The sequence below is a fragment of the Mesoplodon densirostris genome, chromosome 13 (assembly GCF_025265405.1).
Source record: "Mesoplodon densirostris isolate mMesDen1 chromosome 13, mMesDen1 primary haplotype, whole genome shotgun sequence".
Taxonomy (NCBI): Eukaryota; Metazoa; Chordata; class Mammalia; order Artiodactyla; family Ziphiidae; genus Mesoplodon; species Mesoplodon densirostris.
This window is the reverse complement of record NC_082673.1, coordinates 12,562,914-12,588,250: the sequence shown is the minus strand read 5'-3', so window position 1 is coordinate 12,588,250 and position 25,337 is coordinate 12,562,914. Positions and strand designations below refer to the sequence as shown.

Sequence of the window (25,337 nt, the reverse complement as noted above, 5' to 3'; positions counted from 1 at the left end):
GATTCCTGCATGACATTTCAAAGACATAGGTGGTACTTAAGAATGGGTTTTGCAGTTGGGATGTCCAGGTTAAATCCAGGGCCTGACAAGTACTAGAGCATGGTGACACTGAGAAAGTTACTTAACCTCTCTGAGCCTTAATTTCCTTACCTATAAAATGAGTATAAGAGTGTTTATCTCAAAGAGTTGTGATGATAAACTGATATAACACACGTAAAATAATTACAAAGTGCCAGGCCCTCAATAAATTCTTGTTATATGTTAGCACTCACCACATACAAATAAAACAACACCTTCAAGGTGGGAACGATGTGGGGTCATCCACATTCCTGAATCAGGGTGCATGGGGGATTCATAATCCCGCTTCTGAGGTGTCTTAAGGCATATTTGCCATAGATGTAAGAGGTTGAATAATATTCTTTTTATGACCGTCCCCAAAATGATCTAGGTATGTCTGATCTTTCAGGTTTGCAGAATAGAAATTGGTCTTCTATGTAGTTCCTTTATTCTACAGATAAGTGTACTATAGTAAGGTTGAAATACACTTCTCTTCTCTCTTTGCTCTGGGATTAAGGGATGGAAGATCTTTTTATAAAGATATGATAACATTTACCAGTTAAAATAATTTTTAGAGACATTTACAGGTCAGAGATCAAACAAATTAGAAAAGTATGAGGATTAAGAAGCAGAGAAACAGGGGGTGGTCAGCTGCCTCGATCCTGGAATCAGACTGAGCTCAATTCCTGGCTCCATATTTACTAACCCACATGGCTTGATCAAGTTACTTAGCTTCTCTGTACCTCAGTTTCTTTGTCTTATGCAACACAACTGCTGTGAAGATAAAATAATATGTATAAAGAGCCAGAGTGCTGGGTATATAAGGATGCTCAATACACGTTAACTACTACTGGAATTATTATCTTAACAGCAGCATTTCCCAAAATGTATTTCAATATCCCTCTGATTCAGAGTTTTGGGGAATATTATTAATAGACTTGGTTCAAACAAAAAACGGGACTGTGTGGTAAAAAAAATTTTTTTTTAATAAATCCAGGCTTTCAGGCATAATTTCTCAAAGTCTTTAACATGCTGAAACATTGTAAATACCATGAAGCACACTGTTAATCACCAAGGGGATATAACAGGAAACATTTTCCAAACTGGCTTCACCACAGAACCCTTTATTACAGGATCATCTCATCTGATTAATAGTTTGCACATTTTGGAAAATGACAGGCTAGAGTAATATTTATATGCAACTATTGAAACGATAATTACCAAAAATTACAAATCAAGCTTCATTCTAATGTTTCAGTATATATTCTTGCTATATAGCTCAGTGACAAAACTACCCATGAAGTCTGTAGCTTCGTATCAAGGTTCTTTTATGAACCTTCCCACCTACACCATAAGCTGCTTAGGAAAAGAGCTTTATGTCTCACTTCTCCACATTCTGCATTGTGCTGATTAGCCAGTGCTTTAAATACTGCTGCTACTCAACAAATAGCTGTTTATGCTGGGCTTTGCTTCCAAAACTGATAAGAGAAACTTGAACTCTATTTTTTTTCTAAACATTATCAATACTAGAAAACTATAAAACTCACCTCCCCTCCATTAATAAAATCCAGAACAAAATAAAGCTTTTCAGTTGTTTGGAAAGAATAATGTAATCCAACCAAAAATGGATGTTTCACATTTTTCAAGAGCACATTACGTTCAGCCATAATGTGTTTTTGCTGTTAAAAAAAAAAAGGTAAAAAATCAGCTTGTATTATACATCAGAAAACAATTCTGTTAACTGAGAAAATGGGTTTAGGAGAAACAAAGCTATTTTATTTTACCTCTTTTCTGTTGAGAACTATCTTTTTCTGTAACACTTTGACAGCATAAAATTTTCCATCCAGTTTCCGTTTTGCAAGAAGAACCTGTTATAGTTAAAGATTGTGTCTACTATTAGAATTTCAATGTTTTGATAGGAACAATTCACTTATCAATAAGTCAATACTTAAATTTTTAAAAAATAAAGTCCACAAAGGACCTAGATAATGTGTTTTTATTTTGAAAATTGAAAATGACTGAATTTACTTCTCCAATTCCACTTTTCCTTAGATATTTTAATAAAACCAAAAAATGTTGATGATTTAAATGGCCAGGCATCATTTCTTGGTCACTTAATGTGCTAATGTTTGAGGTTTTTACTAAATTTAAGTGTCAAAATCTATACTGCTTGAGAACTCTGTGTGTGTGTGTGTGTGTGTGTGTGTGTGTGCGCGCACGCGCGCGTGCCAGCCCTGAGTCCTGAAGAGTGTCTTTAGAAAATACTGAGGCTATAAATTTCATGTCTACATAAAAAAAAGGAGAGGAGAATGGTTTCTAGGTGATCAAAATGCAGTTTTGTTTTAACATCTGGGTTTCTCTTACAGGTTTCAAATTTAGAAGCACTCAGAGCAAGAAGCACCATGTATAGCTGAGATTCTATAATGGGCTGGGGTGCATGCAGACGCCTCATGGATTTGAAGAAACTTAGAAGACCTTGCCCCAGAAAAAAAGGCAGACATACTCAAAGTTTTACAAACAAATTTTAAGGGATTCAAGACACCCTACAGGTTCTGTAACTATTAGATGATATATTCTAAAACTTTGTAAGATGACCTGCCAGTAGTGACAAGGCTGGGCACTACTTTTCAGTACATCCATGGTCTTCCTCACTCAAACCTGTAACCACAGTCTAATCGTGAGAAAAACACCAGGCAAATCCCAAAAGAGGTACACAGTATACCTAACCAGTGCTTCTCAAAACCATCAAGGCCCTCAAAAACAAGGGAAGTCTGAGAAACTGTCCTAGCCAAGAGGAGCCTAAGGAGACATGACAACTAAATGTAATGTGGTGCCCTGAATGGGACAAAGAAAGGACATTAGGTAAAAACCAAGGAAATCTGCATAAATGATGGGCTTTAGTTCATAATAATGCATCAATATTGGCTCATTGACTGGAACAAATATACCATACTAACATGTTACTAAATAGAGCAAACTGATGGTTTGGAAATTCTCTGAACTTTCTCTTTACTTGATTTTTTTTTTTTTTTGTAAATCTAAAATGGTTCTAAAAAATAAAGTCTATCAATTAAAATGTTTGTTATTCATAAAAAAGGAGTCCAAACATCTTCAGGGTGAAAATGTCCTGAGTTCAACTGCTGGCGTCTTTCTCATTCCTCAGGCTTTTGTTCTTTACAATATTTGACTCTGTTGAATGTTCCTTCCTTCTTACATTTTTTCTTTTCTTTTTTTTTTTTTTTGCGGTACGCGGGCCTCTCACTGTTGTGGCCTCTCCCGTTGCGGAGCACAGGCTCTGGACGCACAGGCTCAGCGGCCATGGCTCACGGGCCCAGCTGCTCTGCGGCATGTGGGATCTTCCCAGACCGGGGCACGAACCCGTGTCCCCTGCATCGGCAGGTGGACTCTCAACCACTGCGCCACCAGGGAAGCCCCCTTCTTACATTTTTTCTTTTCTCGACAGCTCCCCACCCCACTGAACTTCACTCCTCTACTTTGATTGGTTCATCTTCAAGCATATTCTAAGAAGATAATTCAAAGAATGTGGCATTAGGAGGTACACTGAAGGGTAGACGTTTTTTCAGCAGATTGGTAGATGTGGAAAATAGACAGGTGGTTAAGAAACAGATGGGCAAATGGAAAGTGGAACCAAGACCATCCTTTGTAGAAAAGCTTAGAATAAATATGAGATTTCCATTATTTATTTTACTTTATCATGTATATTTTTCTATTTTTCAAATACATTGTGAATCTGTAGTTCTGCTTGCTTTTCCTTCTTTTCTGTATTCTGCTTTTCTTTGTTTTATTGTACTTTGTTAGTTTCCAACCATTTTGCAAGACTTAAAATTTTTATTAAACAGAACACGTATATAGAAAAACTCATAAACATTACAGCTCGATAAATTATTACAAAATGGACACATTATGTAACCACTTCCAGGTTAAAAAAAAACAAAAACAAACACTGTCAGTAGCCTGAAGCCTCCCATTTGCCCTATTCCAGAAACTATCCATCCCTGTTCTTCCTCAAAGGTAACCACTATTTCCATTTGCAATAACACAAGTTAGGTTTTGCCTGTTTTTGAATTTTATGTAATTAGAATCACACAGACAAAGTGGCCTCTGCCTGACTTCTTTCATTCTAAATTATGTAATGTGCGTTCACATTGTGGCATGCAGCAGAGTCTTCATATTTTCATTACTGTGCAGAGTACTGCATTCCACAGACATACCACACACAATTTATCCACTCTCTCACTGACATTTAGATTATGAACAACGATGCTTACGAGCATTCTGGCACACGCCTTTCCTAGCACATATGTGCTTGAATTACTGGTGGCTACATAGCTTGGAGGAGAACCAATGTGTCACAGGTAATGCATATATTCAGCTTCAATATTTAACACCAGTTTTCACAGCATAAAAAATGAAACACACAGGAACAAATCGAATTAAAGATGTGTCAAAACTCTACACAGAATGGTATAAAACATTATTGAGAAAAGTTAAAGATGAAATAAATTAACAAAGGGATATGCCATGGTCACAGACTGGAAGACTTGATATTGTTAAGATGACAATTCTCCCCAAATTGATCTACAGATTCAATGCGATCCCAATCAAAATCCAACAGAATCTTATGGAACTTGACATGCTAATTCTAAAATTTAATATTGATATGCAAAGAGCTAAGAACAGTCTCTTGAAGAGGAACAAGGAGGGGAAGACTTGTTCTGTTGGATATCAAGCTACATTTTCAAGACCATGTGGTACTCATGCAAGAATACACAAATAGATTAATGAAACAAAATATAAAATCTAGAAACGGAAATATAAAACAAAATCTAGAAACAGATCCACGCATATAGACACTGGATATATGATGAAGTTTACCATGCAGAGCAGTAGGGAAAGAACAGCCTTTTCAGTAAACTGCGTGGGATCAGTTGAACATCCATAGGGAAAAAAATGAACTTGACCCTACACCTCACGTTATAAGCAAGAACCAATTTCTAGTAGATCTAAACATGAAGTTTCCAAAAGATTAATGCTTTTTGTTTTTAACAACAGACTATCTCTAACATTCCAACAGACTGTGAGCATTTTGAGAGCAAGATCTATTTCAAACTTTCTACTGCTTATATTAGCACAATGCCCAGCATGTATGTAGCAGGTGGCAAATATATATTTGCTGAAGTAATGAACACACATGGGTGTAATTTTATGGTCGCAGTTTCTGGTCTCTAGGGAACTCAGAAAAAAAACCTACATCTAGATATACTGAAAGCTATGAATACAGCACACTATAATTAAACACGTACATATTTATTTTTACTACAGATTGAAGTATAATGCAAAAAGGAACTTAAATACATTTGATGATTCTGACAACTCCATCTATGATGCTTCTGCCCTTAGGGATTCTTCTTGCTTGGTATGGTCACACTGTCAAGCTACATGCTTCATCTGACATTCACTGCATGAAGAGAGACAGGGGTCCTCAAACCTCCCTTTCCTTCTCCAACTGCTATTTACACAGCTGCTCACTGTTGTCCTTCCGGCCTCAACTTGAATAGCACCTCTTCAAAGAAGCCATCCTTGACCAATTCATCTAAATAGGGATTTTCCTCCCACTGACTATTTTCCTGTCTCTTGACTCTAGTCTTCATTTCCTTCATAGCTCCATTGCTACATGTAATTATTTACTTGACTGCATACTTTTAATTGACTATTTCCCCCACTAGGTTGTAAGCATCACAAAGGTATTAACCATGTTATTTTTGTTCAGTACTATCTAACTAGGCCCCAGAACAGTGCTTGCCACATAGGAGCTCAACAAAATACTTGTTCAACAAATAAATTTTGGGTTAGAATTTGAGTAGATGCTTAGTATCCTCAATTATTCTGTCAGTACTTTGAAGGTAGAGAAAGCATCTTAATTCCATAGCCTGCATACCAACAAGCCCCATGGTCTTGCATATATAAAGCATACATTCCTTAAGTACTTACTTACTGAATGAAAAAATAAAAAGTCTTACCTTGCCAAAGCTGCCTTTTCCAATAACTTTTAAGAAATCAAAGTCTGTTGGTTTAGCACTGAAATAAATGAACAATGACAAGAATTAGCCTCCTAGAAATTGGAAAGATGTTAACTTTTCAACATTTTTTAGTACCTCACTCTTTATAATAGGTAAATCTTGGGTACACTTCAGCATGATAACTCCAGCTTTCACAGTGGTAGTATCTCATCTTTAATATAAAATAGGTAATAATGAACAGTAATAATACCTTTCTGATTAGATAAGACATTTTATAATTTTATTTAAGCCTTGTTAAGTTTGGCTTAAGAAGGACTTCAATAATAGTCTCTGGGAGAAAAAGATCTTTCTTTCTTTCTATCTATCTATCTATCTACCATTTCTCTATCATTTTGAACTCAGGGTAGCAAACCACTTTTTTTAACCATAAACGTCACCAATGCTCTTAATGAGGAAACTGAGTAACTATATAAATTAGTGATACACTGCAAGGACTAAGTAGTCTGGTAATTATTCTGAAAAGGAAGTTACTAGCTGGAATATCTAGTAAAATCACTAAGAAGATTTTCTGATGGAGAAAAAAGTCATCACAGTGTTTTGCATACATATCACTTGTATGTTAAAGATAAAAGAACTCTCTACTTATTCTCATAGATGGTAATGTAGAAAAGCCAGGAGTCCAGAAGGCAGAAGGTTATTTATTTTCACCTCAGGTAAAAACAGCATTGGCTGTATATAAGCAATAGCACGTGGCTGCAGAAAGATGAACTTAAGCAGCCAGAAGAGCTGTTTTCTTTAACATGGTATGAATTCCTAAGTTGTACTAGGGACAGTGAAATGACTCCATTTAGATTTTAAATGTCCTTCAATTCATTATTGAAAGAAATAGTCAATTCAAACATAAGAGTAACAGCAGGTCTGGGTTAAATAATAACAGGTCAAGATTAGGGAGATAAATACTTAACTAAGCTTAGATGTTTTTCTTCTTCAAGAACCTGCTCTTTGGACTAGTTATTTTGTTCTTTAATGATATGCTGAAATACTGAAATAATTTTTTGAACAAACATAATAGTGAAAAAACATGCAAATCCCTCAAACAGTAAACACGCCAACCGAGGCCATACCCAAGGCCCCACTGTTAACTGTTGGTGATGAACCCTAATTGAAAGCAAACTTCCATTTTGTGTTGCCTGACAAGCTCAATGCAATGATGATAGAAAAGATGCTCAAAACCAAATTTCCTCTTCCAGTTACCATCCCGTTTCTTTGCTGTCCTTTGCAGCAAACCCATCAAGTAAGTTGTCTAAACTCACTGTCGATACCTCCTGTCCCCTCCTATATTTCTCTCCTGAATCCTTTCCGGTCAGTCTTCTACCCACCGCACCACTGAAACTGCTCACAGAGGTCACCAATGACCTATCAGTGGTCCATTCTCAATCTTCATCTTATCTGCCCCATCAGCAACATCAACAGAGTTATTTACTCCCTTTCTTCACCTGCTTTTGTGACACCACATTCCTGGTTTTCCTACCTTACTAATTATTCTTTCTTAGTCTCCTTTACCATTTCTCCTGTCTATACTCATTCTCTAAGTGGGCCAAAAGGGTAAGGGGAAGCACAGTGTCCTGTGATAAAGATACAATACTTCAGAATTAATCCAATAAGCCTGTAAGGATAATTACAAGTAAGGAGAGCAACACTACATTCCTCTTCCAACCCACAGCAGTTATCACTCATCCGTCAGGGCACTCCTCAAACTGAGCCAAGAAGTAGCCTTGGACTCCTTCTTTGTATTCCAGCGAATTGCTGGAGTTGACACTTAAGATGAAGTCCACATTTGTCACTCCTTGTGTTCCTCAAAATGTTTCCCCTCTGCTCAAGTAGATATGGGACTATGGGAGAAACTGGATAAAGAAAATTTAATAGCCTTTCATATGCTAATTTCCATCAAGACTCCTCTGGAACAAGCTGGCTAACAACTAGGGTTCTAGCTGTGACACTGAGCACCAAGAGGATATCAATTTGGCCTCCACGGATGCTTTTGCCAGAGTACTTCCCAGGTACCTCCCAGGACTTATGGTCCCCTGGGAAATATGGTCTACTGATCTTACACACACACACACACACCAGGAAAGTAACAGTGGCAAAACAGCCGAACCCCATCAACAACGTGTGGATTAAAAACTCCTCAGAGCTCTAATAAAACAAGGAGAAGCTAGAGCAGTAAATTAGGCAAGCATACAACAGTACTATATTCACTGTAACTATAGTTCTATTTCACAGGCTTCTAGTTAAATTGGTATAATTATGTACATCTGCACATTTGCAAAAAATCTTCCTCAAATCCAGTGAGATTGTTTGAAACAAATTAAACCTACTGAGGATTTCCAGATGGTCCCAGGTTAATGTTCTGTGAGGTAGAGTGTAGCTGTACGGATGGGGAAAAAAAAAAAAAAAAAAAAGAAGTTAACATTCTTACTGGAGCGTCTTAAGTTATCGGTTAATGGATATTTTTGAAATAAAATACACATAACCATACCACAGATATTTGCCATGTTAAAGAAACCTAAAGCCCTAATGCTTAATAAATGTACAGACTTTTGGAAAGATACACAATCAATATAAACATAATCATTTTAATGATAAATTTCAAGAGCAGTTGTAAGGAAAAATGTAAGGCAGAAATCAAGGTCAAAGTTGGCAAATGAATGAAGTAAACTGGGGAAAGCTCTTTGGAAGAGCTGGGCACTGAAACCACAATCGAAGAGGAATCATTTTTTACATTAAAAAAATTGGTTAAAAATAGCTTTTGTTTTTAAATTTTCAAATATTTTTAATAAGCTATAATTAAATATAGGAAATGATAGTATGATGATAATTAAGACTGCAAATGCTGGATTAAAGTTTTAATTTGAGAGGAAGTAAACTTATTTCTAAAGCAAATACATAAAACCAGGAGTGCTTTTTCTTCCTAATTCCACCATTGTGATAGTATCAAATTTTTAGATAGGCTTTTCTCTTTACAACAGTTAACAAAGTAAATTTAATCCCTGTTATTAATGTAGAAGCAAATCTTTACTCACCTAGTATACCATAAAGCAATATAACTAATTAAAATTCTAGCTCACTAATAATCAACTAGAAATTTAACTCAAAATCCCAAAAGATTAATCTAGTGATCCTTCTACAGTGAGCACTTCTCACAAAAGCCAAGTGTAAGTGAATTCTTCTGCACATAAATTCACTATGAAATTCTTTATACATTCAGAGAATTAAATCAGAGATGTCTCAAATATGTACACTTTTACTAGAGCTCTATATAATTATACTTCATATAAGCTATAGATATGAAGTAAGCTTTTAAAAACATCTCTTTAAGTTCATCAGAATCAACAAATTTTATATAAGCAATTTCTTATTAGAGACATATGTCATATATATTCCCACTTAAATTCATTTGTAACTTATAGACAATCTCCAGAATACAAGTTATTATTTTAAAATAAAGGGCAAAAGATCTAAAGTATATTTCATATGAAGTAACAACATTGGCACCAACTTTTTAGTGACAAATCAAATGTATTTCTTACTGATACCTTTACATGAAAAATCTTCATTTAATAAAATTTTAATCCACAGAAGACAGAAATAAAAGGAACCATCACAGTCTAGCTCAAGACAAAAAAATATATATAAACACTCCAGTTCATTAGATGAGATTTGTCCTGTTGTAGCATAATTTTAACATGAAGTAATCTCCCCCTGTTCCCCAGTTTTTCTGAGATATTATATAACTGACATACAGAACTGTAAAAGGTTAAGATGTATGGCATAATCATTTGACTTATATATATCATGATTATGTTTAAATATTATAGTATTCTATACAATCTGATAATGTAATCAAACTAAGTTGTAATTTCAATACACTTATTCTTTTAATGAATGTGCAGAGAACTGTATCATTTTTCCATTCAATGAACTTTTCTATAAGATGAAGAGAGTGAAGTAAATAAGTGTGGATTAAACAATAACAAGGATAACCTGTCCCCTGAATTACATTAATATGTAATAAGATTTTATTACTTGCAAACAGTTTTTCTAATGGAGCACATTTCTGAAATAATAATGAAAATTTCTGAGGTATATAATTAGATAACTTTTTACTCTACTTATTATTTTTTGTGTGTGTGTGGTACGCGGGCCTCTCACTGTTGTGGCCTCTCCCATTGTGGTGCACAGGCTCCAGATGTGCAGGCTCAGTGGCCATGGCTCACGGGCCCAGCCGCTCCGCAGCATGTAGGATCTTCCCGGACCGGGGCACGAACCCGTGTCCCCTGCATCGGCAGGCGGACTCTCAATCCCTGCGCCACCAGGGAAGCCCCTCTACCTATTATTTTTAAAGACTACATCTAATCACTAAACTGAAGTTGAGGTATATTTCTTAACAGAATGAACACTAATCAAGAGAATAAGTTTCTTGACTTCTCTTGGCCTCCGTTTTTTTCTCTATAAATAAGAAGGTCCAGATGCCTTCTAAGATATTTTCCAGCTATTAAATTCATTTGATTATCCACTCAGAAGTCCTTAATAAATAGTTACAACTGGGGTGGGGGGAGTGAAGGAACTGGACGAAAGCAGTCAAACGGTACAAACTTCCAGTTATAAGAAAATAAGTACTATGGATGTAATGTACAACATGATAGATATAATTAACACTGTGTATGTTATATATGAAAGTTGTTAAGAGAATAAATCCTAAGAGTTCTCATCACAGGAAAAACATTTTTTTCTGTTTCTTTAATTTTGTATCTATATGAGATGATATCAAGAGATATTCACTAAGCTTACTGTGGTGATTATTGCATGATGTATGTAAGTCAGATCATAATGCTGTACACCCTAAACTTATGCCAGTGATGTATGTCAATTATACCTCATTAAAACTGGAAGAAAAAATAAATAAAAATAAAACTGATGCATTTCCTAGAAATTTTAATTTTAAAAATAATAAAAATAAATAAATAGTTATAACTGTAAGATGAAATATGGCTCTTTCTTTTTTTTATAAGGTTTTTTTAAATCAGTATTTTAAAACAGGAAAAGATCCTAGTCTAAGTTCCAGATTTTATGGATGAAATGAGAAACAAAATTGAGATCGAAAGTCAACAGTGGGAGAGGAGGAGCCAGAACCCAGGAATTTCTCTTAGTCTAGTTCTTTCTTCAAAAACCATTATCCTGGGGCCTCCCTGGTGGCGCAGTGGTTAAGAGTCCGCCTGCCGATGCAGGGGATACGGGTTCGTGCCCCGGTCTGGGAGGATCCCATATGCCGCGGAGCGGCTGGGCCCGTGAGCCATGGCCGCTGGGCCTGCGCATCCGGAGCCTGTGCTCCGCAACGGGAGAGGCCACAACAGTGAGAGGCCCGCATACCGCAAAAAGAAAAGAAAAAAAAAAAAAAAAAAAAAAAGAAAAACCATTATCCTACAGCAAGGCAAGACATTCTTTACATGATCTAAACCTACATACTCTCTACGTGATTAACAAACAAAACATGGATAATCACGGTTACATGCATTTTACTCTTTAAAATATTTTTTGAATAGTATTAAGATGTTTTTAAAAATCCATAACCTTACCAACGGACAATTTACAAATATTTATAGTACTTTCATATAGTCTTTGCATAACTTCGAAAAACTGTGATCACACTGTGTAAGTTTGCATTAAAAGTTTTAAACCCTGATTTCATTTAATGGTATGTCAAAACTTTAAATATTATCATCTTTAGAAATATTTTTTACATGTACAATATATAGGGACAACCACTATTTGACTGATGACTATTCAAACTGATTCTAACTTTTCATTATAAATCATACTAAAATGAACATCTTTGTTCTTTTCTGTGAAGGGTTATTTCATTTGCATCAACTCCTAAGTGACATGAATTACTTTCATGTTTGATACATGTTGCCAAATTGCTTTCCAAAAGAGTTGCATAAATTTTAACACCAGTAACGCCCAAGGATGCCCATTTTACCTTACCCTTATTAGTCCTGGCGTATTTTATTTACTTTACATTTTTGTTAATTTGGCAGATTAAAAAACCTCTCATTTAAAACTTTCATTTGCTACTGGCATCAAGGCTGAACATTTTCCCATGTATCTGTTTACTAAGAGTATTTCTTCATGTCTCTTTTCCTTTCATCTACTAGGGTCCTAAATATCATTCTTTTCAAAAATCCATATGTATGAGCTTTTTTTACAGACATTATTCCTTCTTATACTTTGTTACATGTTTTCCCAGCTTGTGGTTTCTCTTTTGACCGACTGCACAGATATAAAATTAAAATATCCTTTTACATTGTCCTAAGAGCAACCATGTCACAGACGTAAGAGTTAAATCTGTTCCCTTAACTGAGAATCCTCCTAGAGCATCAGAGAAAGAAAATTACTACTTTCCAGTAGTCACATCTATTTTTCAAATGAAGATTTTTAGCTGTGGGACAGTAATGTTTCAACTCATGACATTACCTTTTAAATCACAAAAACAGAACCATGACAAAATTAAAAGACATTATAAAGACAAAAACGTACATCTCTGATTTTCATGTATATATTTAACAATAGTATTAATTAATTTTAAATTATAAAGGTATTATATTTATATAACACTTGTAATTATACTTTTAACTGCTATATAATAATCCTGAGTTGTTATTGTAATTTACCTAACATAACTTTCGAAAGTAAATGTTGAAAATATCTTCATAAGAAGGCACAAGCTTACGATATTTATCACAATTAATTAAAAAAACAAGAATATCCTATTCTTTATTCTTTTCGGAAAACGTATTGATTATGTACATATAACTACAGCAATAAAAGTTAGTTGATACCAACCAGCACATGTGTATTGATTGCTCTACATCTCAAAACCTGACAATGCAGAGGAAGAGGTATGTAATATTCTGGTTGAAAAGGCCTCTCCTGCTGGCCAAAATTCAAAACAACAGTTGCAATGGTGATAATCATGATGAAGATATATTATGATCAAAAAGTAAAATGTAAAGTGAAGAAAGCAGAACACAAAACTTTATATATTGTATAATTAAAGTTAGGTAATTTTAAAAATTTCCACATATTAGAGAAGATTAGAAAGAAAATCACTAAAACGTTAAAAATTACTAGGTCTGTTTGCTGATAATATGGGTAATACTTCTAAATTATTTTCAAATTTTTCTTTAATTAACATGTATTACTTTTTATTATAAAAAGTACTCATATTATCAATTTTATAAGAAATAGTGATAAGTAAGAGGTATACACATTTGTTTTTATGTACTCTACAGAGTAGAAAATCTACAATGGATGAAATTACTTTGTTTTAAGTAAATGTGGTCCTAAAGTTGCCAATAATTTCATCTCTGGGGAATGGTATTTTTTTCTGTTAAAAAATACAATTCCTCTTACTACCTTCTGAGTACTTCTTTCATCCTCATCTTCAGATGGATCTGACTGATGTTTTGGACTGTCCATTTGAAGGAATGCTCTGACATCTGGACTAAAAACAAAAATTAACTTTATTATGACTTTGCATTTCTACAGCTTTTCTCCCTTTTAACATGAAAATAAAAGTAACTATAGCAGCATTTACAGTAAGAAAGTCAAACAAAATCCATTAATAATCATTATTATAAAAGGAATAAGCAAATTAATTTTAAAAATAGGGAATCCAATAAACAAATGGGCAAAGGTATCAACAGTCGGTTCACAGAATAGAAAACCCAAATGGTAAGGAAATTTATGAAGATGCCTAACTTCACTAATAATCACAAAAAAACAAATTTAAACAACAATGAGAAATTACCTTATGTGCACTAGCCAGCAAAATTTAGAAAGACACATAATACCAAAAGTTGGTAGGGATACAGGGAAAGGAACACCCTCATGTATTGCTGGTGAGAAGGTAAAAAGAGGCAACTTTTCTGAAAAGCAATTTGGCAATATTTGGTTAAACTGAGTATGCATTTTCCCTGAGGCCAGAAATTTCAGTTCTAAGAATAAACCACACACACAAAAAAATTATGTACAGGTTCAGTGAAAGACATGTAACTAGGATACTCATTGCAATATTCTCTATAGCTCTGAATCAGAAGCAAAACAGCCATCTACCACTACGGAAATGAGTAAGCAAGCTATGGTAACTAACTGCCTGCAGAGAACAGCAGTCAGCGATCAGAAACAAGGGACCACAGCACAGCACCATTTACGTGTATATATTAAACACTCACAGACACAAAGCAAAACAGTCGATAAATAGATAACCAAAGACATATAACAAACATGTTGAAGTGGGCATCACCAGCGGGGATGAAGAAATGGGTATGAAGAGGAAAAAAATGGACTAAAATAAAAGAGGGGCCTTGCATGGACTAATGACAATCCTGAGGAATGATTAAATCTCTGTATCTGCAGTACCTCCTCCCAAATTGTTTTTTTTTTTCTTTTTTAAAAGTTGCGATGTGTTAATCCCCAAATCCTAATTTATCCTTCCCCTGCCCCCTGCCCTGCTGCTATCCCCTTTGGTAACCATAAGTTTGTTTTCTATGTCTGTGAGTCTATTTCTGTTTTCCAAATAATTTTATTTGTATCACTTGTTTTTTAGATTCCACATATAAATTATATCATATGATATTTGTCTTTCTCAGTCTGACTTACTTCACTTAATATGATAATGTCTTAGGTCCATCCATGTTGCTGCAAGTGGCATTATTTCATTCTTTTTTATGGACGAATAATATTCTATTATATATACATCACACCTTCTTTATCCATTCATCTGTCCATGGACATTTAGGTTGCGTCCATGTCTTGGTATTGTAAATAGTGTCGCTATGAACACTGGGGTGCATGTATCTTTTCGAATTAGAGTATTCTCCAGATATATGCCCAGGATTGGGACTGCTAGATCATATGGTAGCTCTATTTTTAAGACACCTCCATACTGTTTAGGATTAACATATACACACCACTATATATAAAATAAACAAGGACCTACTGTATAGCACAAGGAACTATATAGTCAATATCCTGTAATAACCTATAATGGGAAAGTATCTGAAAAAGAATATATATGTATAAATGAAACACTTTGCTGTATACCTGAAACTAATACAACAGTGTAAATTAACTATACTTCAATTTTAAAAAATGGTTAAAAAAACTTGAGATATAATTGACATATAACACTGTATCAGTTCCAGGTGTACGACATAATGCTTCTATACTTGTATACATTGCAAAACGATGACCACAATAAGTCTAGTTAACATCCATAACCACACAGTTATACATTTTTTGTGTGTGATGAGAACTTTTAATCTACTCTCTTAGCTACATTCAAATACGCTACCACAGTCCCCATGCTGCACATTACATCTGATGACTTATTTATTTTATAACTGAAAGTTTATACCTTTTGACCACCTTCACCCATTTTGCCTACCCCCCACCTCTGGCAACCACCAATCTGTTCTTTGCATCAATGATTATGAATTTGGGTTTAAGATTTCACATATAAGTGAGTTCATGCAGTACTTGTCTTCCTCTGACTTATTTCACTTAGCACGATGCCGTCAATGTCCATCCACGTTGTCACAAATGGCAAGATTTCCAAAATTGTTCTTAATAATTAAATACAAATAGTATACATTCATCGTTAGAAATTCAGGAAGATGAAAAATAGTTTTTAAAAAGGGGAGGGTGGCTGGTGGGAATGTAAAATGCTACAGCCAGTGTAAAAAACAGGTGGTTCTTTGAAAAGCTATAGTTACTGTACGACCCAGCAATTCCACTTTTCAGTATATACCCAAAAGAAATAAAAACATATGTGCACACAAAAGCTCACACACACACACACATGTTCATAGCAGCATTATTTATAATAGTCAAAAAGTGGATGAATGGACATAATGTGGCATATCCATATAATGGAATATTATTCAACTACGAAAACAAATGAAGTACTGATACATGCTACAATATGAATGAACTTCAAAAACATTATGCTAAATGAACAAAGGAAGATTTAAAACTGTATGATTCCATTTGTATGAAATCCCCCTAACAGGCAAATCCATAAAAATAGAAAGTAGATTAGTGGTTGCCAAGGGTTGGGGGAAAGGGGAAATTAGAAAATATAGTTTCTTTTTGGGTTGATGTTAATGTTAGCTTAGACTTGGGTGATAGAATAAGATAATGATGTGGTTGTACAGCATTGCAAGTATACTAAAAACCACTGAATTGTACACTTCAAAAATAGATAAAATGGTGAGTTTTATGTTATGTGCATTTTATTTCAAAAAAAAATTTGAAGGTGGGAATCTTCATTCTTAACACCCCTACTGTATTTGTTTTTTCTCTGCACAGTTAAGATCATGCTATATTTTAAATATTTTATTTTACTGTTTTTCACCTAAAAATACAATGTATTCAATACATCAAAAGGACTTTGCCATGCTGTTAAAAATTCTTTGTTAGCAATCACTTTTGATAGATGTATGATGCTGTATTAGGACACACTAAAAGTTACTCAGTGGTTCTTTCACTTTAGGATATATATATATATAATATATATATTTTTTACATATATACAATATATATATATTATATATATATGGCTTCCAACTTTTGACTGTACAGCTTTCACTACTATAAATAATGCTGCAAGTGACAATCATTGTGCACAACACTGGAACTGCATTTACGATTTTCACTACAGATTTTTAAAAAGAAAAGTATTTGCTCTGAACTATAAACCATTTTTAGGCTTTAAGTAGTTTGTTAAGCTAATTTCCAGAGAGGTTGTACCAATTTCTACTCTCCTAGCAATACATGAACATCCTGAAGACTTTCTCCAGCCTTGATTAAATGTTAGTTTATATTAGCATCTCTCATAGTCTGGTAAGTGAAAAATAGTATTTTAAAGAAACGGAACTCAATTATATTAGTAATTAGTGAAATGCAAATTAAAGCAACAATAAGATACCACTACACACTCACCAGAATGGCTAAAATTGAAAAGACTAATGATACTAAGTGTTGGTGAGGTGACCCATGTGATCTCGTACACCAATGGTGGAAGTGGAAATTGGTACAATCACTTTGGAAACTATTTAGAATTATCCACTAAGATGAAACATATACATATTCTACAACCAAAAATTCTACTCAAAGATACATCAGAAATGCTTGCACATGTGCAGCAAAAGATATGTTAATGTCAACATTACTCATTAGAGCCAGAAAACAGAAATAACTCAAATGTCGATCAGCAGAATTGTGGTATATTCATGCAATGGGGTATTATACAGCAATGGAAATGAACAAACTGCATAGCTATATGCAATAACACTGGTGACTCTCAATTGTTGAAAACAAGCCAGATATAGACCATGTAATATATGATTCTATTTATATAAAGTTCAGAAACAGGGCACATTAATCTATGCTGCTAAAAATCAGGAGAGTAATGACCTTTGGGAAGGAACAGACATTGAGAAGAGGCATGTGAGGGGCTGCAGGGGTGCTGGCAATGTTCTATTCCTTGGCCTGGGGTGGAGAGGGGGGATACTCAGATGTATCCATTTTCTCATAATTCATTAAACTGTACAATCATGATTTGTGTTCTTTTCTATATGTGTTATAATGCAATGAAGCTAAAATAAGGTGTTTTTGCTCCATCTGCATTTCTTAAATAGTAAAGAAATGTTCAGCTTCCCTGGTAATTAATCAGCCATTTGCATCTCCTCTTTTGTAAACTGTTAATGTGTTTTGTCTTTTTTTTTTTTTTGGTGCCTTAAGTATGTATTATCTGCATGAGCTCTTTTATTAAGTATATTTATCTACTGTCCTTTGTCATGTGAAACTTTTTATATTTTTGGTTTTTAATTTCACTTGTAATTTTTGGAGGTCAAAAGTTTTTATTAATCAAATTTGTCATTATTTTACTTTGTAAAACATCGCTCACTACCAATATCCTCAGAAAACCCTTTTCTATCCAAAGGTCCGAGAAATAATAATATTTTATTTGAGGTTTTTTTTTTTTTTTTTGCGGTATGCGGGCCTCTCACTGTTGTGGCCTCCCCCGTTGCGGAGCACAGGCTCCGGACGCGCAGGCTCAGCGGCCATGGCTCACGGGCCCAGCCGCTCCGCGGCATATGGGATCCTCCCAGACCGGGGCACGAACCCGTATCCCCTGCATCGGCAGGCGGACTCTCAACCACTTGCGCCACCAGGGAGGCCCTATTTGAGTTTTTAAATGATTTTAAATTCAATTTTAATAAGTTATCTTAAAAATAACCTTTTCTCTATTGAAGTAAAGCTATTTTTGAAGCGCATATCCCACACATAATAAGAATAGATACAGAGATGATGTTCAAGATACACTTGCTGATTGGCTTCTCCTCTTACTCTCTTAAATCTGTACTATTTTATAAACAGTTTGATGTTCAAATGAAGAGTGTGAAAATTAACAAAGTTCCATTAACAGATGAGATCCAGAAAATGTGAAATGTCACTTTTTATTAAAAAGAAAATGTCAGTTAAACATTAAGTTGAAAAAAAAAACCTCTTGGCTATTTACCTTGGAGTGCTGAAAAATGTCCTCTACCTTAAACGGAATAGTGGTAGTTACAAGGTGCATACGTATGTAAAAATCTATTGGGTAGTATACTTGAAAATTGTATATTTTATAGTATGATGTTAAAATAATCAAATTGGTTTTAGTTGAATTTCAATACCAAATATAACATCTTTATAATACTACACTTCTAGATCCAAAATGAATACTTAGAATTTAACATATACTGTCAGAGGTTCTGAGTAACACTGTTCAAAATACCAGGAGAAATAATAAACACCACCGCCATTTATTCCACACTTATTCTATGGGAGGCTCTGTCCAAGAATGAGACAAATTCAAGCTCTCAATGTACGAATTTCAAACAAGTCAGTAATATGCCAATTCGAAGTAATTTCAACTGCATATAACAAGAGTTAAACATTAGAAGGGTAGATCTAAGCTGAAGATAACATAGAATTTGTCCTAGGGAAAAGACATAATGTTTAAAAAATAATTATACAAAGAGCCAAGTAATAACAGGCTCTTTGCTAAGGAACACACCAGACATAGGAACCCTGAATTCAAGGATCCTGCCCAATTCTGTGCTCCTCCACCACCTGCTGGGGGCTCTGAGTGGAAAGTCGGCTGCTCCCCTTTGCAGGGGCTAATCCCAGAGCTACAGCAGGTGCTGGACCTCCCCGTGACCCTCGTCCTATCTGTGAGCATCAGGGGAAATGAAACCCAGAGCACTGGGCAGAAGACCTTGGTCAGAGGAAGTCCAGCTCCAGTATTTTACTAATTTAGTAAATTAAATTAAGTTAAAAAAGGTCAGAGCACCTGCTCAGAAGACAGAAGCCCTCTTTAAACTATAAAGAACTATAAAATGGTAATAACCGTTCTGAGGACAATTGCTAAAAATACAGTCCTTCAGTGTTGTGATTCTGAAAAGACTGTTAAAAGGTGTCATGTCTGCATCAATGTCCACAGGCAGCCTTTACATCTACCCAGACAGGTGAGCTGCAGAAACGCTCCCCGGATATTCCTCTTGGTCCTCTTTATTCTTCTTAGAATGTTAATACTTTATACATACTAAACAATATAAGTAACATACATGCACATAACAAATCACAATAAACATAATGAACACCAATGAACCAATTACCAGACTCAAAATGAAAATACATCTCAAACCATGGATCTACCTATACGTTCCTAGGTATTTCTGATATGACCCACTCTTCTGCCTTCACAGGAGCTGCTGGCCTACCAGACACACACAGGGCTGGGAAAGCGCCCTCACGTTAAGTGGATGCCTGGAAGGTTGTGCTGAGGAGGCCTGGAGGCCTTGTCTGGGACGAGAGAACGCTGACCCAGGTCACACAAGAAGTGGTTGCAAGTGTGCCTGGCCCTCGCCAACTCCTTCAGCTTCATCTCCTTGCCGTAAACTTACTCTGTGTTCCAGTCATCGTGAAATGTTAATATGGGAGCATCCTGAACAATTGCAGGCTCTTTGTAGACTCTGTTACAAGCACTGCTCCCTTGGCCTAGAATGCTCCCCCTAGCTTTCTTCTTGAAAGACTGCACATCCTTTAAGTTCCAGGGAAGACTTCCTTGACACCCACCCACCCCAAGGAGAGTTGGCCACGTTTTTCTCTGTTGTCTTCCAGATTTTTATCATAAAACTCTCTTTGCTTTAATTGCTTGTTTCTACACCTGTTTCTCCCACTTACCTGTAAGCCTATGCCTCTGGAAGGTAAGGATAACACTCATTTCTCTTTTTATTCCCAATGCACACAGAGGTACATACAAAATGCTTTCTCAATGCACGAATAAATATAACATTAAATAATTAGCAAGGGCCTCCCTGGTGGCGCAAGTGGTTGAGGGTCCGCCTGCCGATGCAGGGGATACGGGTTCGTGCCCCGGTCTGGGAGGATCCCATATGCCGCGGAGCGGCTGGGCCCGTGAGCCATGGCCGCTGAGCCTGCGCGTCCGGAGCCTGTGCTCCGCAACGGGGGAGGCCACAGCAGTGAGAGGCCCGCATACCGCAAAAAAAAAAAAAAAAAAAAAATAATTAGCAAAATGTTTTAACTGCAAATTCCTTTCAAGTTTAATCTACAAAAAAACTACAAGTACAATAGGAAGAAAGAAAATAACTAGGGCCTTGAGTTGATGGAGAGAAAAGAAGATTAAGAATACCAGAGGAAAGGGGTTTCCCTGGTGGCGCAGTGGTTGAGAGTCCGCCTGCTGATGCAGGGGACACAGGTTCGTGCCCCAGTCCGGGAAGATCCCACATGCCGCGGAGCGGCTGGGCCCGTGAGCCATGGCCACTGAGCCTGCGCATCCGGAGCCTGTGCGCCGCAACGAGAGAGGCCACAACAGTGAGAGGCCCGCATACCGCAAAAAAAAAAAAAAAAAAAAAAAAAAAGAATACCAGAGGAAAAATTCTTGAGGAAGATTTCACAAAAATATACAGCATAATAATATTCCACAGAATGTATAAAACCTGTATCAGTAGCTTATTCAATAGTCTTAGGTTGGGTTTCAGTGCCTCCTTAGAACACAATGAAAATTACTTACTGGTTGTAAAGTTCTGGATGCCTAACTAAGTTCTGAATGAATTCATTCAGTCCCGCTCTTCTCTGTTTAATAAAATCTGTTAAGAGAGACAATACTATTATGATTATTTATATCAGACTGTAATTATCAATACAGTTACACAAGAATAGACAAGCACAAGATAGTGAATTTTGATCAAGAAGTTATTTCTTAATTCATGTTTCTTGATATACAATAAGGAATATATATATTCCTTATCCTTAAAAATATATATTTTTAAAATCTGTAAATACAATGATTATAAAATTAAAATACAGCAGGTAGGACTTCCCTGGTGGCGCAGTAGTTAAGAATCCTACTGCCAATGCAGGGGACATGGGTTCGAGCCCTGGTCCGGGAAGATCCCACGTGCCACGGGGCAACTAAGCCCGTGCGTCACAACTACGGAGCCTACGCTCTAGGGCCTGCAAGCCACAACTACTGAGCCCGTGTGCCACAGCTACTGAAGCCTGTGTACACAGAGCCCATGCTCTGCAACAAGAGAAGCCATCACAATGAGAAGCCCGTGAACCGCAACAAAGAGTAGCCCCGGCTCACCGCAACTACACGCGCAGCAACGAAGACCCAACATAGCCAAAAATAAATAAATAAAAATATTAAAAATAAATAAATAAATAAATAAATAAAATAAAGCAGGTAACATATTCCCCAAAAGAAAATGCTCCAAAAAAATGCCTATTTTAGGTTCTAAACAGACTCACTACAAAACTTGGAGACACTTTGCTTTGTCCAACTCCTCGTGTACTACCAGGTAATGAATAAGAATTAACACTAACACTGGTGGCTGAAAAATCATGCTAACTTAAAAACAAAAAACAAATGAAACCAAGAAATACTGAAATCCTTGCAACCGGAAATGGTGATTAACTGGTTGAGTATTACCAAAACTCTGCTGCTAAAAATAGGTTTTTATTTTGTATAAACTGATTTCTCTTCAAATAGCAGAAGTTAAAATTGAGAAATAAAAGTGATTTTCTATGTAAGTCATTGAAGGCTAGCATCATGCCTGTAAAAATTTTTTTTCTAACTTTAGCCCTTAACACAGTGTCTTATAATGTACTTAACTGATGTTTGTGAATGAATAAAAAAAATACCAAATGATTACACATTCTAGCATTCAGTCTCCAAATTTCATATGCCCCATCCCTTATTTAACTCAATTGTTTTGTTACTTTGTAATTTTATTTTTCAGTAGTAAAGACAATCTTGTTTTGTTTTTAAAACTACCAAAAAAACGTAATTTATATATTGATTCCAAGATCCTATCAGCAAAAGGTTTGATATTAAACTATTTAGAATATAGAAGTATAGCTAATTCTGTGTATACTCTACAGAAAGATCCTTAAATTCAAAATGAAATTTTAACTTTGAAAAGTATAGGCAGAAATAACCCTTAAAATCTGCCTCAAGTATGTAAAACTTATCTTACAGAGGTTGGTAACCACCAACATAAAGTGGGAAAAAAAAGAAAAGAAAATGACACGCATGGACTTAGAAGCTGCAGCATAAGAACTCAGAAAGATGTATGGAAAAACTCTATATGGTAGCTGTCAAACACGAGGTTAAATTAAAAGGACAATTTCTTTCATGCTCTAACTGTCCCATCTTTGGCCAGTGAAAGCCCCATCAATTGGGCTCCTGTGTCCTTTTGATAAAACCTCAGTATTCTTGTATAGCTTCTTTGCTTTCAGGCAAGATATCCTAGGACCATCTTGTACATTTCTTGCCCAGCACCTGGAATTGCCACTTTTCCATGGAACTCTGTTTCCTTTAAGGGGGAAATGGTATTTAGAGATTACAACCTGGTTGCTGAGGGTGTTTGCTGCTACTTATTTGTTATTGTTTTCAGGCATTTCCAGTGGAGAGCGCTGGGAAATATGTATTGTTTTAGAAAGAGAAAAATAAATCATGATTTCATACTGTATTCCCAAGTTTAAAATTATAGCATTTTTTACTTAAAATCTTTGATTTTATATTTGTGTCTCTTTCCTCTTCTGCTTAAAATTTTGGTTCTCATGACATTAACATAATTACAAAATAACTATATTATCAATAAGGCTACTGAATGCAGGATAAAATTTCTTTGTATACTTTTTTTTTTGCCATGAGGAATATAAAGCTGAGTTTCCATGTTTTAAAGTCATTTAAAGTAATTATTCTCCATGTGTTTCACCACCAATCAGAATACAGTTATATTTTTTCCTTGTTTATTTTCAATTGTTAGAGACTTCAATATTGTTGCATTTGTTTTTGTTTTTAAATTGTTTAAAATATGCAAAGCTGTGCACAAGATTCATCCAGGGAGGTCTAACATCCACCTCTGTTGTCTCCAGTTGGCCTCTCCCTCCTTAAAGTCATCAGTTTTTAGTTTTTGGTTTATTCTTCCATTATTTCCTTTTGAATCTTCACATCCTTTCCTACACAAAAAATATACACTGTCCACATCCACACCTTGTTTTTTCCACTTAGCCAGGTATTCTGGAGATCACTCCACAGTAATGCACAATGAGCTTTTTTGTTCCTTTTTACAGCTGTATCATATTCTAATACCGGAAGGATATTTCAGTTGTTTCCAGTTTTTGCTATGAAAAACAGCATCACAATAAACAGTCTTGTACATACATCATTTCCGATGCAGTTTATCTTTAGAATAGATACCTAGAAATGTGATTTCTTGGTCAAAGGGAAATGCATATATAGTTTTGCTAAATATTATCAAATTTCATAAGGTTTGTACGACTTTGTATTCCCACCAGCAAAATATGAGACTGTCTGTTTAGCCAAATGAACATCCTACCAATCTTTGGTTTGTTGAGTATGACTTAGATTTGATCTCCCCAATGAAAGGCTTTCCAAAAATCTATAACATATAGTCTACTTCACTGTTGCCAAGTCATATACAACATGCTCAGGATTGATTTCAAAATGTTCTTCAATAAAAATCAATTTTTAGTATCAAATAATTAATCTACCAAACATAAATACCACAGGGCACTGTCTGGTATTTTGCCTTTACCCATGAAGTAGCAATGTTGCAGGTCTTTATCTCTTTGCCTTCTTCCCTGGATAAAATGATTCTGACTGTAGGGTGTAACTAAGGGCTCCACAGAACTCTAACCCAAGTTCAAGCCTCATGTTAATCACTAACATGTAGTTTGAGTCCTCTTAAATGTCTTTCTGTCACTTCAAATTAATTCTCTCATTCACCCAGGCCTGACACTTCAGTTATCTCTGATTCTCTTCTCTATGTGTCTCCTTTATCTAAGCAATCACCAAGATTTCTTACAGATTTTTCATTAAAAGATTTCCTACACGTGGCTCAATTTTTAGCCCCATTTCCACCTGAGTTGCAGCTCTCATCACCTAATTTGAGGACTACTGGAATATTCCCTTAACCAGCCTCCCAGTCTCTATCTCATCTTCCCTCTGCTGTGCCTACTATACGTTATACACTGCTGGTTTCACATCATGTCGCCACTTTGCTCAAATATCTCTAAGGCCCCCATGTTGCCCTCCACGATGTTTTTCAACCTATGCTCCACAGACATACTTCACTGCTGCACCAACAAAGCAGCTCCGTTTTTATTTATTCTACACATTACATTTTTCTGCATCAGATTTCACTAGGAAAAAAGTGTTCTACAGCTAAAAACAAAACAAGAGAACAAGAATACAAAAGCCACTGGCCTATAGAATCAATCCATGGAATGTATAATTGGCTTTGCTGTGCCAACTCAATTGTCTCTTTATTAACGGATTCATGTATTCAAGTAACATTTATTGAGAATCTAATATTTACTAGGCACTATAATTAAATAAAAAAGATAAAGTATCTACCTTCATAAAATCTACAGCCCGATAAGACAAACTGGCAATAATAATAAAGTGTGCTAAATTCTCCCAAGAGAAAAAAAAACTACATAAAATAGGGGAAGTGAAAAACAACAGGGGAAACGAGAACCCTCTCCAATCCTGAGGTTCAGAAAGTGTAAAAG

General features: G+C 35.6%; 1 protein-coding gene across 27 annotated transcripts in view; it reads right to left on the bottom strand.

Moving 5' to 3' along the window:
* SGK3 (serum/glucocorticoid regulated kinase family member 3) overlaps positions 1 to 25,337 on the bottom strand; it is a 122,263-nt gene that overhangs the window by 21,406 nt on the left and 75,520 nt on the right. For 23 of the 27 annotated variants that reach the window (XR_009534125.1, XR_009534124.1, XM_060116559.1 and 20 more), the window contains 7 exons: positions 21,304 to 21,379; positions 13,575 to 13,662; positions 13,002 to 13,088; positions 8,477 to 8,526; positions 6,099 to 6,156; positions 1,842 to 1,925; positions 1,605 to 1,736 (listed from right to left, as the gene is read on the bottom strand). Coding sequence is in view for 25 of the 27 variants with exons in the window: in XM_060116559.1 (XP_059972542.1) it covers positions 1,605 to 1,736; positions 1,842 to 1,925; positions 6,099 to 6,156; positions 8,477 to 8,526; positions 13,002 to 13,088; positions 13,575 to 13,662; positions 21,304 to 21,379 (575 nt within the window). In the remaining 2 variants the exon portion in view is untranslated. Of the gene's footprint in view, positions 1 to 1,604; positions 1,737 to 1,841; positions 1,926 to 6,098; positions 6,157 to 8,476; positions 8,527 to 13,001; positions 13,089 to 13,574; positions 13,663 to 21,303; positions 21,380 to 25,337 lie in introns of those variants that run through there. The other 4 variants (XM_060116556.1, XM_060116558.1, XM_060116557.1 and 1 more) reach the window with 4 other exon arrangements.